Source organism: Mesoplodon bidens, assembly GCF_964165515.1.
Source record: "Mesoplodon bidens genome assembly, chromosome: 4".
NCBI classification, from domain to species: domain Eukaryota; kingdom Metazoa; phylum Chordata; class Mammalia; order Artiodactyla; family Ziphiidae; genus Mesoplodon; species Mesoplodon bidens.
In genome coordinates, this window is record NC_138160.1 from 37,034,799 (window position 1) to 37,055,897 (window position 21,099).

Consider the following 21,099-nt stretch of genomic DNA (forward strand, 5'->3'; position numbering starts at 1 on the left):
TTCTTATTCCTGGTTAACACTGTAGTTTCTGTTCCAGACTTAAATTTATAACTTTTCTTTTTTAGCATTCATGCTTTCCATATATATAAATAATCCAGATTCAGTCCAGTATCATCAGTCTTTTATGATGGTGAGGTACAGAAATATAGTGACTTGCCTAAGATTAGTCAATAAATTGGGAATCAAAGCAGAATAGTACCTCAAGCTAATAAAAACAAAAAGAATCTCCTCAGGAAAATCTGAAAAAGAAGAGCTGTGAGTGATGACTAGTCTTTCTGGATGTTAAAATATATTGTAAATCTACTATCATTAAAAGAGTTACAGTAGACACAAGACACCAGTGCATAAATCCAGAAAATATAATGTGTGAATTTACTACATAGTAAAGTTAGCATTTTACATCAGGAAAAACTGGATTATTCAATGAATTGTTTGAAACAACTGGTTAACCATGTGAAAAAAAAAGTTGAGGCTTTGAATTCCAGATGTATTACATATTTAATGTAAATAAAATATAAAGGTATCCAAAGGAAATATGAACTTTAAAAAATAGAGCAGGAAACAACTTTTTAAGCAAAAAACAAGACTCAGAAGTCATAAGGAAAAGAATGAAAAATTTGACTGAAATTCTGTCATGGAAAAATAAAACTCTATAAAAGACAAATGGCATAAAGTTGCGTGTGGAGGGGGGTGACATTGGTAAGACCACAGACAAAGGGCTATTATATAATAAAGAGATCTTGTATATCAATAAGGACGAGGCCAGTGACTTAGTGGAAAATTTGGCTATGGATATGAACATGTAGTTCACAAAAATAAGGCTTACAAACATTATTCAACATTATTCAACATTCAAAACTATGTAAATAAATAAAAAGAAAACAAAGTGAGATACATTTTTCACCTATGAGAGTGGCAAAGGTCAAAGTGTGTTAGCAAGTATCTATTTATCACAAGTGGTTAGAAGGAGTGTGATTTGGTGCAAAGTCTTAGGACATTAGTTTGACAATACCTATCAATTTAAAGTGAAGACGTGGGACTTCCCTGGTGGCACAGTGGTTGGGAATCTGCCTGCCAATGCAGGGGACACGTGTTCAAGCCCTTGTCCGGGAAGATCCCACATGCCGCGGAGTGACTAAGCCCACTAGCCACAACTACTGAAGCCTGCACACCTGGAGCCCGTGCTCCACAACAAGAGATGCCACCACAATGAGAAGCGCATGCACCGCAACGAAGAGTGGCCCCCACTCGCCACAAGTAGAGAAAGGCCCAACTCAGCCAAAAATAAATAAATAAATTTATTTAAAATAATAATAAAAATAAAATAAAGTAAAATGAAGATGTAAGAGTTTGACTATTGGAGTTTATACTACAGACACATGTATGCAAAGATGTAAGCATAAGAATCTCATTGTAGCATTTTTTAATAGCAAACTATTAAAGACAACCTGCATACCTATCAGTAGGGTGCTAGAAAATAAATCATGGCACACAACACGATGGATTTTACTGTAGCAGTAAAGATAAGGTGTTGTAAGAAAAGCTCTCTGGTCTGTAAGCGAAAGGAAAAAAAAAAAGTGGAAAGCAGTGGTAAAATAGTCTTTCTTCTCTACTTTGGCACACTAATGCCCAACCCCATCACACGTTTAACTACAGAGTGTAAATCATGAAACCACCTAAGCACTTAAGAGGACCTATCCTGTCTCTCCTAAAAGCCATTTCAGCTGGAAGATGTTCTATATTGTTTCTAAAGAATACAGATTTCTGAGATAACACACTCACTGCCCTTGGCCCATGTTTCAAGATATATATCCATATTTTATATATATATGTACACTATATATATATCCTTGTGTGTGTGTGTATGAAGGAAATACAGATGCATGTAAATGTTTTCATATGCATAGAAAATTTCTGGAATGATGGGACACAGGTTTTTCCTAGTGGTTGCCTCTGAGGAGGGTGAACGTCTAGGGTGGTAGAAAAATCTACTTTTCATTGTATATACTTTTTTATGGTTTGAATTTTTACTAATTATATTTGTTTTTATTGCTGAATAACATTAGCACAAACTTAGTGACTTAAAACAACATCTGTTTATTTATTGGCTCACAGTTTCCACGGGTCAGGAGTCAAGTATGATTTCTGACCTGGATCCTCTGCTCAGCATCTCACCAGCTGCAGTCAAAGTGTCAGCCAGGGTTGCAGTTTCTCCTGAGGCTGGGGGTCCTTTCCAAGTTCCTGTGGTAGTTAGCTTTCATTTCCTCACAGTTGTTGAACTCCTGGTGGCTGGCTTCTTCAGGCCAGCAAGAGAGTCTGATCTCTAGATCCTCTTTTAAAGAGCTCTTTTTAAAGAGCTTACCTGATTAGGTGAGGTCCACCCAGGATAATCTCCCTTTTGATTCACTTAAAGTTAGTTTTAGGGACTTTAATTACATCTATTGACTAGAAGCAAGTGACAGTATTCCATGAAGCAGGAGTCACTGGGGTTTTAGAATTCTGCCGACCACACCAAGATTACCAACTATAAGACCACCATCACCACCACAGCAATATCCAATCCTTATGTAGAGCTTATTTCGTAGTGGGCACAGTTCCAAACACTTTGCACCTATTAAGTCACTTAATGATTAGCACCATCCTATGAAGTAGGAACTATTGTTACCTTCATTTTATAGATAAGGAAACAGGCATGAGGTTAAGTGATTTACCCAAGGTTGAAAGCTAGTGAGTATTGGAGCTAGCACTGGAACCCAGGCATTCTATGTTCAGAGTTCTGTGTTCCTTACTACACTATGTATACATTTTTCAAATACAGTGGTAAAAAATTTTTTTTGACTGAGGCTGCATAACAAATATGCCAACACTTGTGGCTTAAACAACCACAGCATTGGGGAATTCCCTGGTGGACCAGTGGTCAGGACTCCATGCTTCCACTGCAGGGGCACGGGTTCGATCCCTGGTCGGGAAACTAAGATCTCCTGCATGCCACGTGGGGTGGAAAAAAAAATCAGCGTTTATTTTGCTCATGAATCTGCACTTGAGGCAGTGGATGACTCACATCTGCTCCACTCAGCATCACCTGGAGTAATTTGAAGGCTGGGAGCCTGAATCATCTGGAGAGCTTATTCCCATGTCTGGCAGTTCATGCTGGCTGTCAGCTGGGGACCTCGGCTGGTCTCTGCATGGGCCTCTCCATGTGACTAGTTTGTCTTCCTCACAGCCTGGTGGCTGGCTTCCAAGGAGTAACCCATGAGCGAGAGAGTGAGCTAGGTATATGGCCTCCTATGACTTGCTTTGGAAACTTACGCAGGTTCATTTCTATTGCATTCGATTAGCTGGGGCAGTCACAAAGTTCTACACAGGTTGAAAGGAAGGGGAAATAGACTTTACCTCTCAATGGAAAGTGGCAAGGCTCTGGAAAAGCATGAGAACCTGAAATATTGCTGTGAACTGCCTCTAAACGGGTGATTAATGTATTCCTCTATCTCAGAGCTAGCTTGTACCCAAAGCACCTCAATAATTTAGCAGTTCTTTAAAAGCATCAAAACAAAGGCCCCACAATCTTAAATAATAAAACATCAAAGTAATGTCCATCTTTCTTTTTCCTGTGTTTGTGCTCCCAGTTCACCTTTCCCCTTGCATTTCCCTTAGGGTGGAGAACAAATGAAATGTGAAGCTCCCACCAGGTCTTTGCTGCTGGCTTTGAACCTGGATAATTATATTTTCCCTTTTATGGCTGACATTTCAGGAAAGAGTCCTGAGTTAGGACTGTCAAGGACATGTCAGCGCTTATCTTCTAAGAAAATAGGGAAGGGTGGAATAGATATAACCATTCAGTCATTCATTCAACAAAAATGTACAGGCATACCTTGGAGACACTGTGGGTTCTGTTCCAGACTCCACAATAGAGCAAATACAACAATAAGGTGAGTCAAGCGAATTCTTTGGTTTCCCAGTGCATATAAAAGTTATGTTTAAACTATACTATAGTCTGTTAAGTGTGCAATAGCATTATGTCTAAAAAAACAATGTACATACCTTAATTTTAAAATACTTTATTGCTAAAAAATGCGAACCATTATCGGAGTATTCAGGGAGTCATAGTAACAACAAAGATCACAGATCACAGGCCACCATAACATATAATAATGATGAAAAAGTTTGAAATATTGCGAGAATTACCAAAATGTGGCATAGAGACACATAGAGTGAGCAAATGCTTGTGGGAAAATGGCACCAATGGACATGCTCAACGCAGGGTTGCCAAAATCTTCAATCTGTAAAAAACGCAGTACACGTCTGCAAAGTGCAATAAAGGGAGGTGTGCCTGTATTGAGTCCCCACCTTGTGTTGAGCACAGCTTTAGGGAAAGAGTAAGAGGTGCAGACAGTGTGTTTGCCCTCAAGGAATCCTTGCTGGTGGAGGGAGAGTGAAAGAAAATAAAAAATTACAGTGTTAATTCCTGTGATAGGTTCTGTCCTATTCTGTTCCTCAGGGTGAGCCCTAGGTTACTCTGAAGTGGGGAAAATCAAAACAAGCACCCTTACAGGTCTTCGGTGAATCTTTGTCTTGTCTGGGATTGATGCTTCCTAGAACCCAAGTCCTCAAAAAGGAGGCTGCTGTTGCATTGGTAATGTAGTTCCCAAACTGTGTGCTGAGGTCCCCCCAGGTGCTGAAATGAACTCTTAGAGGTGCTGTGGGATATTCTAAATGATTGAGAGACATACAAGGACAACTGTCGGATGCCACACAACTACCAGTGTTAAGTCAAATAACAGGCATTATTTAGTATCTCTTTTGGCCTACTGGTATGTTGAAAAAAATTACTGAGACATTAAGAACATCAACTGTAAACCAAGAAAGTTTGGGAACCTCGAGTACCTCATCTATCAATTTTCCTGATACTTCCTGATATTTTTCTCCACAGTGAACACATTGTTTGAGCCATTCCTTCTCAGGGGCAAGGCTTATCACCTGGGCCTCCTTCAGGGCCTTCTCCCTGGGCCTTCAGAGGGCATCCTCATTTCCCACCTCAGTGCCCCGTTTCCCTCCCAGCAGCCCTCTCCTCTCAGCGCTCTGCCATTTCACGGTCCTCCGCACAGGCGCTGGCACCTCCCTATGGAAATAATAAGTCTCTGTCCTCACCAGTGCCTTGAGACTTGCAGATTTTGCATCCCTGTCCTTTCCTCCTCTGCCCAGTTACTGCTGCCCAGCAAAGGTGAGTGTGGGGGAGAAGTTGTGTAGGGTTAGGGTTGGTTCAACACCCCAAGATTAATTCCCATGCGAACCCCTGGTGAGATGAGAAAGTCCTAACCCTTTCATTAACCTATCTCTGAACTGGTTTCTTGTCAATTAATATCCTGGGCTGCTATACTAAGATAGCATTCGCCTTGCCAAGCATCCTGCATTGGTAACAAAGGGTGCACATCCGGATGTGTTCTAGTTACAAGACTTCTCCTTTGGACTTTGTAGTGGTGGTGGTGAGGGGAGTAGCTGAATAAGGGTAGGACAAGAAAAGCATTTAGCCTGCATCATAGTGTGATGGCCACAAAACAGAGGGATGCAGAACACCTTACTGAAGTGGAGCCCTAGCTGAACCTTGGAGGCTGAATTGAGAGGATTTAAATGATTTACTGACAGGACACACTTGTGGTGAGTCTTGAAGGGAGAGTAGGAGCTACCCTGACGCCTAAGTGGGGAAGGAAATGGCTTCCAGTCCAGCATGTGCACAGAGGTGCTGTGGAGCACGGTTCATTCCAGGCACCGCAGAGAGTCCGGTGTGCCACGTAAAGGGGCCAGACCCGAACCAAACAGCTGCAATCAGCGGGAGAGGGACCACATCCTGGTTTGCTTAAGGTAAGGGTGATTTTGCTTACATAGTATTTCTAGTGTTTTATTCTTAGATTATGAGCGGCCGGATTCAGAGGCAAGTGGCAGTGAGAACACAGGCTTCTTATTGCTGCTGTGCCTCTAACCTCCAGAGTTCTTCACGGGAAGGCCGCATGATTACGTGACAGCAGTTACAACGCAGGAGCTCTTGGACTGAGCCCCCAGTTAGAGTCTCCAGGAAAAAAGGCAAACCTGATCATGCCAACCTCAGGCTTAAACCTTTCAATGCTTCCACATTGCCCTCAGCAGAAATTCCCAACTTCTTAACAGGTAAACAAGGTTTTCCAGGCCCTAGTCATGGTCAGCTGACTGCCATCAACCCTCACCACTCTCCCACTTCAAACACCCTGCTCCAGCAATGCTGAATTACCTACAATCTGGAGTCTCTCCAGGCTTTTGTAAACACTGTGCCCTCTGCCTGTGGGGATCTTCTCACTCACCTCCCATCACCTCATTCTCACCTTCACTGGAGCTCTCCTGCTTTTCTTTTAGTTTCAGGGAACCCCCCCCCCCCCCGCTTTCTTCCATAGTGGGACCTCAGAGGCCCTGCGCTTGCTTATTGCAGCACTTACACGCTGTACTGAAATGTGCTGTCTCTTGTATGTCTCCACTACTAGCCTAGCTGTTCTTTTAATGTAGAGATTGTCATTTTCACCATTAGAACATCAGTTTTTAATTGAAAGCCTGCAACACAGCAGGAATACATTAAACATTTGTTTCAGAGCTGACTGAACCGATGTTATGTGAGGGTAGGTATTGTGTTCATTTTCACCCAAAGGAATGCTGAGTGTTTTACTGGCTAAGAATTTTATGAATTTAAATCTTATTTTTTTCCCACGGAGAATAGAGAAAGGGTATGTATGAAGATTCAGTAGTTCCACATGTAAAAAATAAAGAGAAATAACAACCAAAGGTGTTAAAAGCGGGGGAGAAAAGGACATTATTATCCCAAGGTTAAACTTAACTCTGACAAGTTGGAGATCATTTCCTCAGAAACTGAGGATCCCCATTACTAGGACAAGGAGATGAAGATTATAGAAAGAGCAGGAAGGGAGTCTTGGAAAGCACCTGGCTTATTCCTGATTGGCTTAAAAGAGACGAATGACTTGTTCAAAGACACCAGGGCTAGAATCAAAGGGTAAGCAGAATAATGGCCCCAAAGATCTCTACATCCTAATCCCCAGAACCTGTGAATGTTACCTTACACAGTAAAAGAGGCTTTGCAAATGTGATTAAGAACCTTGAGATGAGAAGTTTATCCTGTATTATTCAGATGGACCCAATCTAATCACATGGGCCCTTAGAGCGGAGAATCTTCCCCAGCTGTGGTCAGAGGGAGACGTGACTATGGATGGAGGATCAGAAAGATGCAATGTGAAAAGGAAGCTGACCTGCCATTGCTGGCTTTGAAGATGGAATAAGGGCACCACGAACCAAGGAGTGCAGGTGGCAACTAGAAGCTGAAAGAGGCAAGGAAGCTGATCCTCCCCTAGAGTCTCCACGTGGAAGGCATCCCTGCTGATGTCTTGATTTTAGCCCAGTGAGACCTGTGTGGGATTTCTGACATACACAACAGTAAGATAATACATTTGTTTCAAACCACTGAGTTACAGTAATTTGTTACAGCATCAAGAGAAGAGTAATGTAGGCTACACACATCATAAGCAGGTCAAATAGGCAGGCTTCTCATCTCTTGTCCGTAATTTCTTCTCACTCTTCTGTAGTGTTCTTACCCTTTAGAGATCTTGTGGGGGTTATCTAATCCCATCTCACTTGGGTTGATGTGTCGAGGTGAGAGCAGAGGGCTTGCGGAGTGATTTGCTCTGGGTCTCACACCCTAGAAATGGCAGAGCCCTTTCCAGAAAGATTGGCCTGGGGCTCGTGCAACCTTTTGTGAGTCCAGATTGACCAAAGGCAGCCTTGTGCCAATCAGTTTAGAATCTAGAGAAACGACACAGTCTTTGCTGGCCATGGAACAGGCCTAACACTGAGAGACTATTGTTATTGACTCTGGGCAAGCAGCCACGGAGCTCCAGGAAGAGGGAAGTATGGTATTTACACATGGCTTTCCAAGAGCAGGGCCTCTGCCGCATACATTGTGGTCCCAATAGGATCTCTTATGAAACTTTAAAAAGCTCCAATTACTCCCTGCGATTGCATGAAATAGCTCAGGGTAGCATATGCCGCCCCTGTATGTGGTCTGTTATGTAACCACTATACCACATTTTTACACTTTATTTAACATCACCCAGACATTTATGGAAAATTTTCTCTGACTTCCACTTTATGTGCATGGTATCAATATTGCTAATCTGAGAACCTGGACAGTGCTTAAATTAAGTCAAATGAATATTGAATGAGTAAGGATGTGTGAATTCAGATGGGTGCTTTCCTTGCGAGCTCACACAGGTATTTAAGGAATATCAGAGTGTTAGAGCCCTAATCTGACATTCCCCTCCTGTTCAGGCAATCATGGGGCCGATGGAATTGGAAGGCTGCCCAAACCTTGAAGCAGCGTTAATTAGTGCTGCTGGGTATATAAGCCAACTCCTTGCAAGGTCAGTCAAAAGGGTAATATGCTTCAGAAACCCTTTGATTATTATCGTGATCCCTGGGAAGTAAAGAAATGCCAAGGGACGCATGTGGCAATGCTTTGGATTTATGCAAAGTGCAAGGTAACTGTGGAGATTGATTATTAACAAGAGTTTCTCAGGTCAGTGGAATGCTGTGAGCTTCCTGGCTTGTGGCTGGATCTAACATGGGCAGATATTCTGAGGCTCGGCTTGTCTAGTACAATATTTGGGAAAAAATTGTTTGGCAGCGAGCAAAGTATTATTAAGTACCCAGTCAAAGTTAGATAGTATGAATTGTAGTAGGCCAAGTCAGCATGGATCCATAACTACTTAAAAGACATGTGATCTAAAGGAGAACTGGGGAAAGCAGGCTAGGGATTATTCTGGGTTGGCTAATTGGATAGCACACAAGGAAGTCTGGGGTATTAGGGTATTGACATAGTAACTTAACGCACTGCATATGTGGAGCCAGGACAGAATTAAATGTACCCAGCAGTGGGCTGGTGGACCTGCTGACAAAGGAAGGTTAAGAAAAATTAAACCTGTCAGTAAGGCAAAGAGTTGGCTCGGTGAAGAGAAGGGAGGGGAGAAAAATGAAGTTAAACAGGATGGGTCTAGAGCAGTAGCTCTTAAAGGATGGTTCCTGAACAGCAGCATCAATATCAATTGGGACCTTGCTGGAAATGCAAATTCTCAGGACGTACCAAGTCAAAATTCTGGGGTGGGCCTCAAACAATCTCTGTTTTAACAAGACTTATAGGTGATTCTGATGTATGTCACTGTGAGAACTACTGGTTTAGAAAAAGGAAACAAAGTTGGAGCTCTCCCAGATGAGCAGTGTCATCTAAAAAGGAGGTACAGAGGCCTACTGTGCTGGTGGATGGCTGATATGATGTGATGAGAGTTAGTGGTACAGAAGAAGAGGGGATACTGAAGTCCTGATTTCAGGTGAGTCATCTGATGACTGAGGATAAAATCAAGGGTTAGAATAAAAGGAAAAAAGTGATCCAGTTGCTCATATCATCAAAGAAGGTGAAACTGAGTCTTAGAGGGTAGTAAGTGAGGGTGAGGAGGATTTGGAATGAATAATGAGATATCAAAGGAAGAAGACAGAATTGTGATGGATAAATGGTTTAGCTGTGACAGTGGTGAGCAAGTACCAGAATAGCCCCTATTCCTCTCCCCTTCAGTTGGGAAAAACCAAGTAATTGTTCCACCAGCCAAAAGAGAAAGGAGCCAAGAAGTATGTGTCTGATTGGGAGAAAGAGGGTGGCTGCCTGGGAGAAGAGAGGTCTAAGTTAAAGAAAAGAGGTGAGGGTAAATGGAAGTTTTAACCCATACACAACTGGGGTTCTTAGCCCACCACTAAAAGAAAGTAGGCTTGGGATGAGTAGAAAATAGTTCAGTGGTGGAAGTTCTCCTGAGTAGCCAGCATAATGAACGTGGCTCAAGAAAACAGTAGATCGGGAGGTCAGAGCAGTGAAACAGCCAAGAGAGAACACTAAGTGAAAGGAGGACGTCTGGAAAATGAAGAAAACACACACGTGCAAAGAAGATACAATCCAACTTTCAACATAAGTTGTATTGAAGCAAACTTTCTCTAAGAAAAGGGACAAAATGGCAGCATGGGAAGTTGGTTACTATATCTCTAGAGGTTACAACTACAGCTTTCAGAGACCACTTAGAGGACAAGGAACATTTCTGATGAGGTAGGAACAAAGATAAAGATAAACCCATACTTAAAATTTGCAGTTATTGTTTAAGCAAGGACTCATGGTCAAAGTGAGTTCCCATTCTAATAAAGTTAGGACAACCCCCAAAATGTCAATGTGACATTCTTAAATAAGGCCTTATATTTTTATGATATTCATTTGTTTAATACAGAGAAAGAAAAAAGGGGAGAGTTTTGTGATTTAGTCAGAAAGAGTTACACAACATATATGCTTTATTTCCAGGGATTTCTAAAATCATATGCTTTTTAAAAATCTCTACCTTAATCAAATTTACCCCCACTATATAATGTTTACTATTAAACCAACTAAATTGACAATAATTGCTCTCAAAAGACAATAACACATTGTAAGAGCTGATAAATTATAAAATATAACAGATTGCAATCAGTTGGTTAACAACAAAAAGTAAAGAGGCCGACCCTTTATAACAATTTACAGAATTCTGTTTAACTTAATGAGAAAAATCTGCTTTGGATAAGGCACTGTTTCGTCACTTCTCAGAGATTAAGGCACACAATCACCAGCATTACAAACACAAATGTGTAAGAAAATCTGAAGACAGCGGCTGGTACAAATGCTACAAAAAAACAGGTGCCTTTGGGGCACTGATTGTTATATCAAAGTATATTAAACTGTGCAAATGTAAAACTTACAGCAACTCAATTTTCCTTCTCTAATAAAGGTTAATCATTTTTAACAGAAGATCAACCTGAAAAAGGAAAAAGCCAATTTCCTAAAATTACTTTTTTGAAAAAAAATTGTTTTGTCTCTTAGTATCAGGGAAATTTTTTAAAAATGATTTAATTGGTATAATATTTTAGAATAGTATGTAAACAAATTGATAGCAACTAAAACAATTTTAATGGCACATTCAGGAGTTTACATTTGAAATGACATTATTGGTTAGGTCCTTTTTTGTGAATTTTATGGTTATGAGTCAAGTCTCAATATTTTGTTAATGTTAATTTTAAACAAATATTTTGTTAAATTTAGTTACGTTTTTCAAAACAGTTAAAACTCCAACACATGAGATTTGAGGGCAAAGATAATGAAAAAATACTACTTTGATAGAATGTTACTACAGTCAACATATTATAATAATTATTTCCTAAAGTTATTTCTGAAACAATAACCTAGGTCTAATGTTACTGTCTTTTAAGAATATTATAACATAAGTGCACGAAAGCAGTTTCTGCCAGTAATCACAACTCACTAAAGCACTTGGCAAATTAAACTTCAGTCAGGATCAAAATATATGAAATAAATAAATGTTAGCATTCATTATATATCTTATAATTAAGTACCTAACATGTTTTTAAAATTCACTTTAATGTTGGCTGTCATTTTCTCAACCATTGGTTCTTTAAGACTGCCATATGGTTATCTCAGACATCAATATGAATTCCATGTTTTGAAGACATCACTTGGCTGGTCCCTGTGAAATACATAACGAATGAACAGATGTGAGGTAAAGATGATGTGATTATTACATAAAGCCAAAATGGCAAAGGAGAAGTTTCTCCAAATGGGCATATCCACAAGCCATGGCGAATTCCATCTCGAACATGGTGTGATGTCCAGGATATAAATAACATCCAGGGAAGAAAGCACCATGAATCTTTGAGCTTGAAAAGGTGCATCATAAACTTCAGGGTCAGAAGCACAGCGGGTATCACAGTAGAACAGTGAAGGAAAGGTCTTCGTGGAAGAGTCATAGCAGCCTGCACAGGGAAAGCGGTAGCTAGTATTTCCTTCTTGGCAAACAAAATTTTATAGCTGCTTCCTAATATTGTAACCATCTGTTTTCCTGCAGGCTATTGGAAATGCAATTTTAATTTATTTTAATTTTATTTTAATTTATATTAGCCTTGAATACTTTCAGAATTTATTTATAACAACATTTAGAGGCAGTATATTATTTTAAACAATTATTTGAAAGTTGAGTTAAATAAACCAACAGCATTTCTAAACCATTGTAAAAAATGTAATCAATGTCTAAACAAATGAAAATTTCAGGCTTAACACCTGAATGATCCATGAGTAAGGTTTCATTCTCACACATTCTAAAGGCTAATTTCCAACTAGATAATTTCTAATAAAAATAAAGCTAAAGATAGAGAAGATTGCCTGATTTGGAATCTCCCCACACATCTTCAAAAACACTACAGAACAACGACAAATAAAACTATACCAAGCCCCACTTAGCATAGCCAGAAGTCAGAGAATGCCTAAACTTCAGTTACTCTAAAGTATTAAACACCCAAGTCAGTGAGCGCTCTCTCACACTCCCCCCTCAAGCCAGAAAAAAACTGCATTGAAGAAAGATGAGGGGAAATCTAAGATTGATCTAAAGTTACCACTAGAAAGAGAAAGTTCAACCCTAGTGTGGGGTCCTGGTACATAAGAGCACTAACTACACAGAAAGGACTTAAAAGTGGGCATGATTCAAGGCTCTGAAAGGCATTAGTTTTCCAGGAGAAGATGGTACAGAGGAAGGGAGAGATAGCCTTTGGAGACTGGGGTGGTAAAGGGAAAAAAGAAGTAGTAAAGGGAAAAAAGAAGTAGTAAAGACAAAAAGGTTCCTATTTTTTTAAAAATAGAGGACACAACCTTCCCACCACATTAAAAAAAAATCATCCATTAAAGAGACTGTACCTTGCAACACTGTCAAATCAGACCAACCTTAAACTGGGTATCTTGTAAAGCCACTCCTTAAACCAGTATTCTTTAATTCCCACCTATCCCCTGAACATCAAAGAGTTTATTTATTCTACATTCCTAATTTCCTCTCTGTACTCCTCCACATTTTTAGTTGTTTTATTTTTACTTTGTCAGAACACATAACATTTCTGTATTATGCCATTTTAACCTCCATCTTTGTTTTTAAGTTATATACCCACAATATATCATGCTCCTCAATAGCAGCTTGGGATGTGGGGTGGGATGGGCTACAGTAGTCAGTACTTGGAGGAGAGCAATAGCCTCATGTTGACATGATTAGTAGTTGTGCTCTGGATGTGTGGAGGGATACTGACTCTTCACAATTTCATTTGTGAAGTCTATTTATAATAATAGTTGCTAAGGAAAAAACAAGACGTTTCTGTTGCTTGCCTAATTTCTAAAATATTCATGCAAATTTTTCATTCATACATAAATAATAAAGACATACCATAAAATTATACAAGTAAAAATAGATATCTTAAAAATAGAAGTAGCAACCCACCACCAGTCCCTCCCATCAGGAAGCTTGCACAAGCCTCTTAGATAGCATCATCCACCAGAGGGCAGACAGCAGAAGCAAGGAGAACTACAATTCTGCAGCCTGTGGAAGGAAAGCCACATTCACAGAAAGACAGACAAAATGAAAAGGCAGAGAACTTTGTACCAGGTGAAGGAACAACATGAAATGGCAGAAAAACAACTAAATGATACGGAGATAGGCAAACTCCCAGAAAAAGAATTCAGAATAATGACACTGAAGATGATCCAGGACCTCAGAAAAAGAATGGAGGCAAAGATTGAGAGGGTGCAAGAAATGTTTAACAAAGATCTAGAAGAATTAAACAATAAACACCTAGAAGAATTAAAGAACAAACAGAGATGAACAATACAATAACTGAAGTGAAAGATACACTAGAAGGAATCAATAGCAGCATAACTGAGGCAGAAGAACGGATAAGTGACCTGGAAGACAGAATGGTAGAATTCACTGCCGCAGAACAGAATAAAGAAAATAAGAATGAAAAGAAATGAAGACAGCCTAAGAGACCTCTGGGACAACATTAAATGCAACAACATTCACATTATAGGGGTCCCAGAGGAGAAGAGAGAGAGAAAGGACTTGAGAAAATATTTGAAGAGATTATTGTCAAAAACTTCCCTAACATGGGAAAGGAAATAGCCACCCAAGTCCAAGAAGCACAGAGAGTCCCAGGCAATATAAACCCAAGGAGAAACATGCTGAGACACATAGTAATCAAACTGACAAAAATTATTAAAAGCAAAAAGGGAAAAATGACAAATAACATACAAGGGAACTCCCATAAAGTTAACAGCTGATTTCTCAGCAGAAACTCTACAAGCCAGAAGGGAGTGGCACAATATATTTAAAGTGATGAAAGGGAAGAACCTACAACCAACAATACTCTAACTGGCAAGGATCTCATTCAGATTTGACAGAGAAATCAAAAGCTTTACAGACAAGCAAGAGCTAAGAGAATTCAACACCACCAAACCAGCTCTACAACAAATGCTAAAGGAACTTCTCTAAGTGGGAAACACAAGAGAAGAAAAGGACCTACAAAAACAAACCCATGACAATTAAGAAAATGGTAAAAGGAACATACATATCAATAATTACCTTAAACGTAAATGGATTAAATGCTCCAACCAAAAGACACAGGCTCGCTGAATGGATACAAAAACAAGACCCATATATATGCTGTCTACAAGAGACCCACTTCAGACCTAGGGACACATACAAACTGAAAGTGAGGGGATGGAAAAAGATATTCCATGCAAATAGAAATCAAAGGAAAGCTGAGTACAATACTCATATCAGATAAAATAGACTTTAAAATAAAGGATGTTACAAGAGACAAAGAAGGACACTACATAATGATCAAGGGATCAATCCAAGAAGAAGATATAACAATTATAAATATATATGCACCCAACATAGAAGCACCTCAATACATAAGGTAACTACTAACAGCTATAAAAGAGGAAATAGACAGTAACACAATAATAGTGGGGGACTTCAACATCTCACTTACACCAATGGACAGATCATCCAGACAGAAAATTAATAAGAAAACACAAGCTTTAAATGACACAATAGACCAGATAGATTTAATTGATATTTATAGGACATTCCATCCAAAAACAGCAGATTACACTTTCTTCTCAAGTGCACACAGAACATTCTCCAGGATTGATCACATCTTGGGTCACGAATCAAGCCTCAGTATATTTAAGAAAATTGAAATCATATCACGCATCTTTCTGACTACAACGCTATGAGATTAGAAATCAATTACAGGGGAAAAAAACGTAAAAAACACACACATATGGAGGCTAAACAATACGTTACTAAATAACCAAGAGATTACTGAAGAAATCAAAGAGGAAATCAAAAAATACCTAGAGACAAATGACAATGAAAACACGAGGATCCAAAACCTATGGGGTGCAGCAAAAGCTGTTCTAAGAGGTAAGTTTATAGCAATACAAGCCTACCTCAAGAAACAAGAAAAATCTCAGCTAAACAATCTAACCTTACACCTAAAGGAACTAGAGAAGGAAGAACAAACAAACAAATACATAAATAAATAAAAGAAATGAAATAGAAACAAAGAAAACAATACCAAAGATAAATAAAACTAAAAGCTGGTTCTTTGAGAATATAAACAAAATTTAAAACTTTTAGCCAGACTCATCAAGAAAAAGAGGGAGAGGATTCAAATCAATAAAATGAGAAATGAAAAAGAATTTACAACAGACACCGCAGAAATACAAAGCAGCATAAGAGACTACTACAAGCAACTCTATGCCAATAAAATGGACAATGTGGAAAAAATGGACAAATCCTTAGAAAGGTAAAACCTTCTAAGACTGACCCAGGAAGAAATAGAAAATATGAACAGATCAATCACAAGTAATGAAATTGAAACCGTGATTAAAATTCTTCCAACAAACAACATTCCAGGACCAGATGGCTTCACTGGTGAATTCTATCAAACACTTAGAGAAGAGCTAACACCCATCCTTCTCAAACCTTCCAAAAAATTGCAGAGAAAGGAACACTCCCAAACTCATTCTATGAGGCCACCATCACCCTGATAGCAAAACCAGACAGAGATACTACAAAAAAAGAAAATTACAGACCAATATCACTGATGAATATAGATGCAAAAATCCTCAACAGAATACTAGCAAACAGAATCCAACAACACATTAAAAGGATCATACACCATGATCAAGTAGGGTTTATCCCAGGAGTGCAAGGATTCTTCAATACACGCAAATCAATCAGTGTGATACACCATATTAACAAACTGAAGGATAAAAACCATATGATCATCTCAATAGATGCAGAAAAAGCTTTTGACAAAATGGAACACCGATTTATGATAAAAACCCTCCAGAAAGTGGGCATGGAGGGAAACTACCTCAACATAATAAAGGCCATATATGACAAACCCACAGCCAACATCATTCTCAATGGTGAGAAACTGAAAGCATTTCCTCTAATATCAGGAACAAGACAAGGATGTCCACTCTTGCCACTCTTATTCAACATAGTTTTGGAAGTCCTAGCCACGGCAATCAGAGAAGAAAAAGAAACAAAAGGAATCCAAATTGGAAAAGAAGAAGTAAAACTGTCACTGTTTGCAGATGACATGAAACTGTACCTAGAGAATCCTACAGATGCCACTAGAAAACTACTAGAGCTAATCAATGAATCTGGTAAAGTTGCAGGATGCAAAATTAATGCACAGAAATCTGTTGCATTCCTATACACTAACAATGAAGGATCAGAAAAAGAAATTAAGGAAACAATCCATTCACCATTGCAACAAAAAGAATAAAATACCTAGGAATAAACCTACCTAAGGAGGTAAAAGACCTGTTCTCAGAAAACTATAAGACACTGATGAAAGAAATTAAAGATGACACAAACAGATGGAGAGTTATACCATATTCTTGGATTGGAAGAATCAATATTGTGAAAATGACTATACTACCCGAAGCAATCTACAGATCTAATGCAATCCCTATCAAGTTACCAATGGCATATTTTACAGAACTAGAACAAAAAATCTTAAAATTTGTATGGAGACACAAAAGACCCCGAACGGCCAAAGCAGTCTTGAGGGAAAAAAAACAGAGCTGGAGGAATCAGACTCCCTGACTTCAGACTATACTACAAAGCTACAGTAATCAAGACAGTATGGTACTGGCACAAGAACAGAAATATAGATCAATGGAACAGGATAGAAAGCCCAGAGATAAACCCACGCACCTATGGTCAACTAATCTATGACAAAGGAGGCAAGGATATGAAATGGAGAAAAGACAGTCTCTTCAATAAGTGGTGCTGGGAAAACTGGACAGCTACATGTAAAAAAATGAAATTAGAACATTCCCTAACACCACACTCAAAAATAAACTCAAAATGGATTAGAGACCTAAATGTAAGAGTGGACACTATGAAACTCTTAGAGGAAAATATAGGAAGAACACTCTTTGACATAAATCACCTCAGGCTCTTTTTTTTTATCCACCTCCTAGAGTAATGGAAATAAAAACAAAAATAAACAAATGGGACCTAATGAAACTTAAAAGCTTTTGCAAAGCAAAGGAAACTACAAACAAGGGAAAAAGACAACCCTCAGAATGAGAGAAAGTATTTGCAAATGAATCAACGGACAAAGGATTATTCTCCAAAATATATAAACAGCTCATGCAGCTCAATATTAAAAAAAAACAATCAAAAAATGGGCAGAAGACCTAAATAGACATTTCTCCAAAGAAGACACACAGATGGCCAAGAAGCACATGAATATCTGCTCAACAGCACTAATTATTAGAGAAATGCAAATCAAAACTACAATGAGGTATTACTTCACACTGATCAGAATGGCCATCATCAGAAAATCTACAAACAATAAATGCTGGAGAGGGTGTGGAGAAAAGGGAACCCTCTTGCACTGTTGGTGGGAATGTAAAGTGATACAGCCTCTATGGAAAACAGTATGGATGTTCCTTTAAAAACTAAAAATAGAACTACCATACGACCCAGCAATCCCACTACTGGGCATATACCCTGAGAAAACCATAATTCAAAAAGAGACAGTAGCACAATGTTCATTGCAGCTCTATCTACAATAGCCAGGACATGGAAGCAAGCTAAGTGTCCATCAACAAATGAATGGATCAAGAAGATGTGGCGTATATATACAATGGAATATTACTCAACCATAAAAAGAAATGAAATTCAGTTATTTGTAGTGGGGTGGATGGACCTAGAGTCTGTCATACAGAGTGAAGTAAGTCAGAAAGAGAGAAACACATACCGTATGCTAACATATATATTTTGAATCTAAAAAAAAAAAAGTTCTGAAGAACCCTGGGGCAGGACAGGAATAAAGACGCAGATGTAGAGAATGGACTTGAGGACATGGGTAAGCTGGGACGAAGTGAGAGAGTAGCATTGACATATATACACTACGAAATGTAAAATAGATACCTAGTGGGAAGCAGCTGCATAGCACAGGGAGATCAGCACAGTGCTTTGTGACCACCTAGAGGGGTGGGATAGGGAGGGTGGGAGGGAGACACAGGAGGGAGGGGATATGGGGATATGTGTATACATATAGCTGATTCATTTTGTAATGCAACAGAAACTAACACAACATTGTAAAGCAATTATACTCCAATAAAGATGTTAAAAGAAAATATAAGGATCAATACATGCACTATGCTATACTTTATGTACAGTATCTCATTTAATCCTAGAAATAGCCCTATGAGTTAGGGATTATTTTATAGAGGAGGAAACTGGGACTTAGAGAGACTAAATAACTTCCCCACAGTGTGCAGTTATCAAGTGGCAGAGGTGGAATCTAATACTGGATCTGCCTGACTCTATGGCTCATATTCTTAACACTATTGCTTATCAATGAATCAGGGAATAAATACAGTATACAGCCTAAATGTTTTTTTAAGAATTACAATAGAAATACTTAAATTCTAGATGAATGCATTTATAAATTACACTTTTTCTTTTTTGTTTTTGTTTCTAATTGAAGTACAGTTGACTTATAATGTTGTGTTAGCTTCAGGTATACAGGAAAGAGATTCAGTTATACACATATATTTATTCATTTTCAGATTATTTTCCATTATAGTTTATTACAAGATATTGGATATAGTTCCCTGTGCTATACAGTAGGTCTTTGTTGTCTGTTTAATATTTTCTATATAGTAGTGTGTATCTGTTAATCCCAAACTCCTAATTTACCCCTTCCTCCCCCACCTTTCCCCTTTGCTAACCATAAGTTGGTTTTCTATGTCTGAGTCTATTTCTGTTTTGTAAATAAGATCATATCATTTTTTTAAGATTCCACATATAAGTGATGTCATATATTTGCCTTTCGCTGACTTCACTTAGTATGATAATCTCTAGGTCCATCCATACTGCTGCAAATGACATATTCCATTGTGTATATATATATATATACACACACACATATACATACACTGCATCTTCTTTACCCATTTTTCTGTCGACGGACACTTAGGTTGCTTCCATGTCTTGGCTCTTGTAAATACTGCTACTATGAACACTGAGGTGCATATATCTTTTCAAATTAGAGTTTTCATCTTTTCTGGATATATGCCCAGGAGTGGGATTGAAGGATCATGTGGTAGCTCTATTTTTAGTTTTTAATGGAACCTTCATACTGTTCTCCATAGTGGCTACACAATTTACATTCTCACCAACAGTGTATGAGGGTTCCCTTTTCTCCACATCATCGCCAACATTTGTTATTCGTAATCTTTTTCATGATATTCATTCTAACAGGTGTGAGGTGATATCTCACTGTGGTTTTGATTTGCATTTCCCTGATGGTTAGCCATGTTGAGCATCTTTTCATGTGCCTGTTGGCCATCTGCATTTCCTCTTTGGAAAAGTGTCTATTCAGTTCTTCTGCTCATGTTTTGATTGGGTTGTTTGTTTTTTTGATATTGAGCTATATGAGCTATTTGTACATTTTGGAAATTAATCCCTTGTCAGTTGCATCCTTTGCAAATATTTTCTCTTATTCCATAGGTTGTTTTTTCATTTTGTTTACAATTTCCTTTGCTGTCTGAAAGTTTTTAAGTTTAATTAGGTCCAATTTGTTTATCTTTGCTTTTATTTCCACTACTCTAGGAGACAGATCCAAAAAAATAGTGGTGTGATTTAATGTCAAAGAGTGTTCTGCCTATGTTTCCCTCTAGGAGTTTTATAGTATTTGGTCTTATATTTAGGTCTTTGATCCATTTTGGATTTATTTTTGTATATGGTGTTAGAAAATGTTCTAATTTCATTGTTTCACATGTACCTGCCAAGTTTTCCCAGCACCACTTACTGAAAAGACTGCCTTTTCTCCACTGTATATTCTTGTCTCCTTTGTGGTGGATTAATTGAGCATAAGTGCATGGGTTTATTTCTGGGCTTGCTATCCTGTTCCATTGATCTATGTGTTTGTTTTTGTGCCAGTACCATACTCTTTTGATTACTGTAGTTTGTAGTATAGGCCAAAGTCATGGAGCCTGATGCCTCCAGCTCTGTTCTTTCTCAAGACTGTCTTGGCTAATTGGGGTCTTTTGTGTTTCCAGACAAATTTTAAAATTATTTGTTCTAGTTATGTGAAAAATGCCATTGGTATTTTATAGGGATTGCATTGAATCTGTAGATTGCCTTGGATAGTACGGTCATTTTAACAATATTGATTTTGTAATCCAAGAACACGGCATATCTTTCCATCTGTTTGTGTCATCTTCAGTTTATTTCATCAGGGTCTCATAATTTTCTGAGTACAGGTCTTTTGCCTCTTTAGGTAGGTTTATTCCTAGGTATTTTATTCTTTTTGATGTGATGGTAAATGGAATTTTTTCTTTTATTTCTCTTTTTTATATTTCACTGTTAGTGTATAGAAATGCAACATATATTAATATTAATATATTAATAATTAGTATATTAATTTTGTATCCTGCAACTTTACTGAATTCATTGAAGAGCTTTAGTAGTTTTCTGGTGGCATGTTTAGGAATTTCTATATATAGTATCATGTCATCTGAAAACACTGACAGTTTTACTTCTTTCCAATTTGGATTCATTTTATTTCCTT

At 38.4% G+C, this 21,099-nt stretch overlaps 1 protein-coding gene across 5 annotated transcripts in view; it reads right to left on the minus strand.

The window, feature by feature from the left end:
* Nucleotides 1-11,006: 11,006 nt before the first annotated feature.
* The window catches only part of TMEM267 (transmembrane protein 267), a 28,422-nt gene continuing 18,329 nt past the window's right edge, over nucleotides 11,007-21,099 (minus strand). For all 5 annotated transcript variants that reach the window (XM_081232857.1, XM_081232858.1, XM_081232860.1 and 2 more), the window contains exon 3: nucleotides 11,007-11,919. In XM_081232857.1, the coding sequence (XP_081088983.1) occupies nucleotides 11,584-11,919 (336 nt within the window). In that variant the 3' untranslated portion in view covers nucleotides 11,007-11,583. The remainder of the gene's footprint in view (nucleotides 11,920-21,099) is intronic.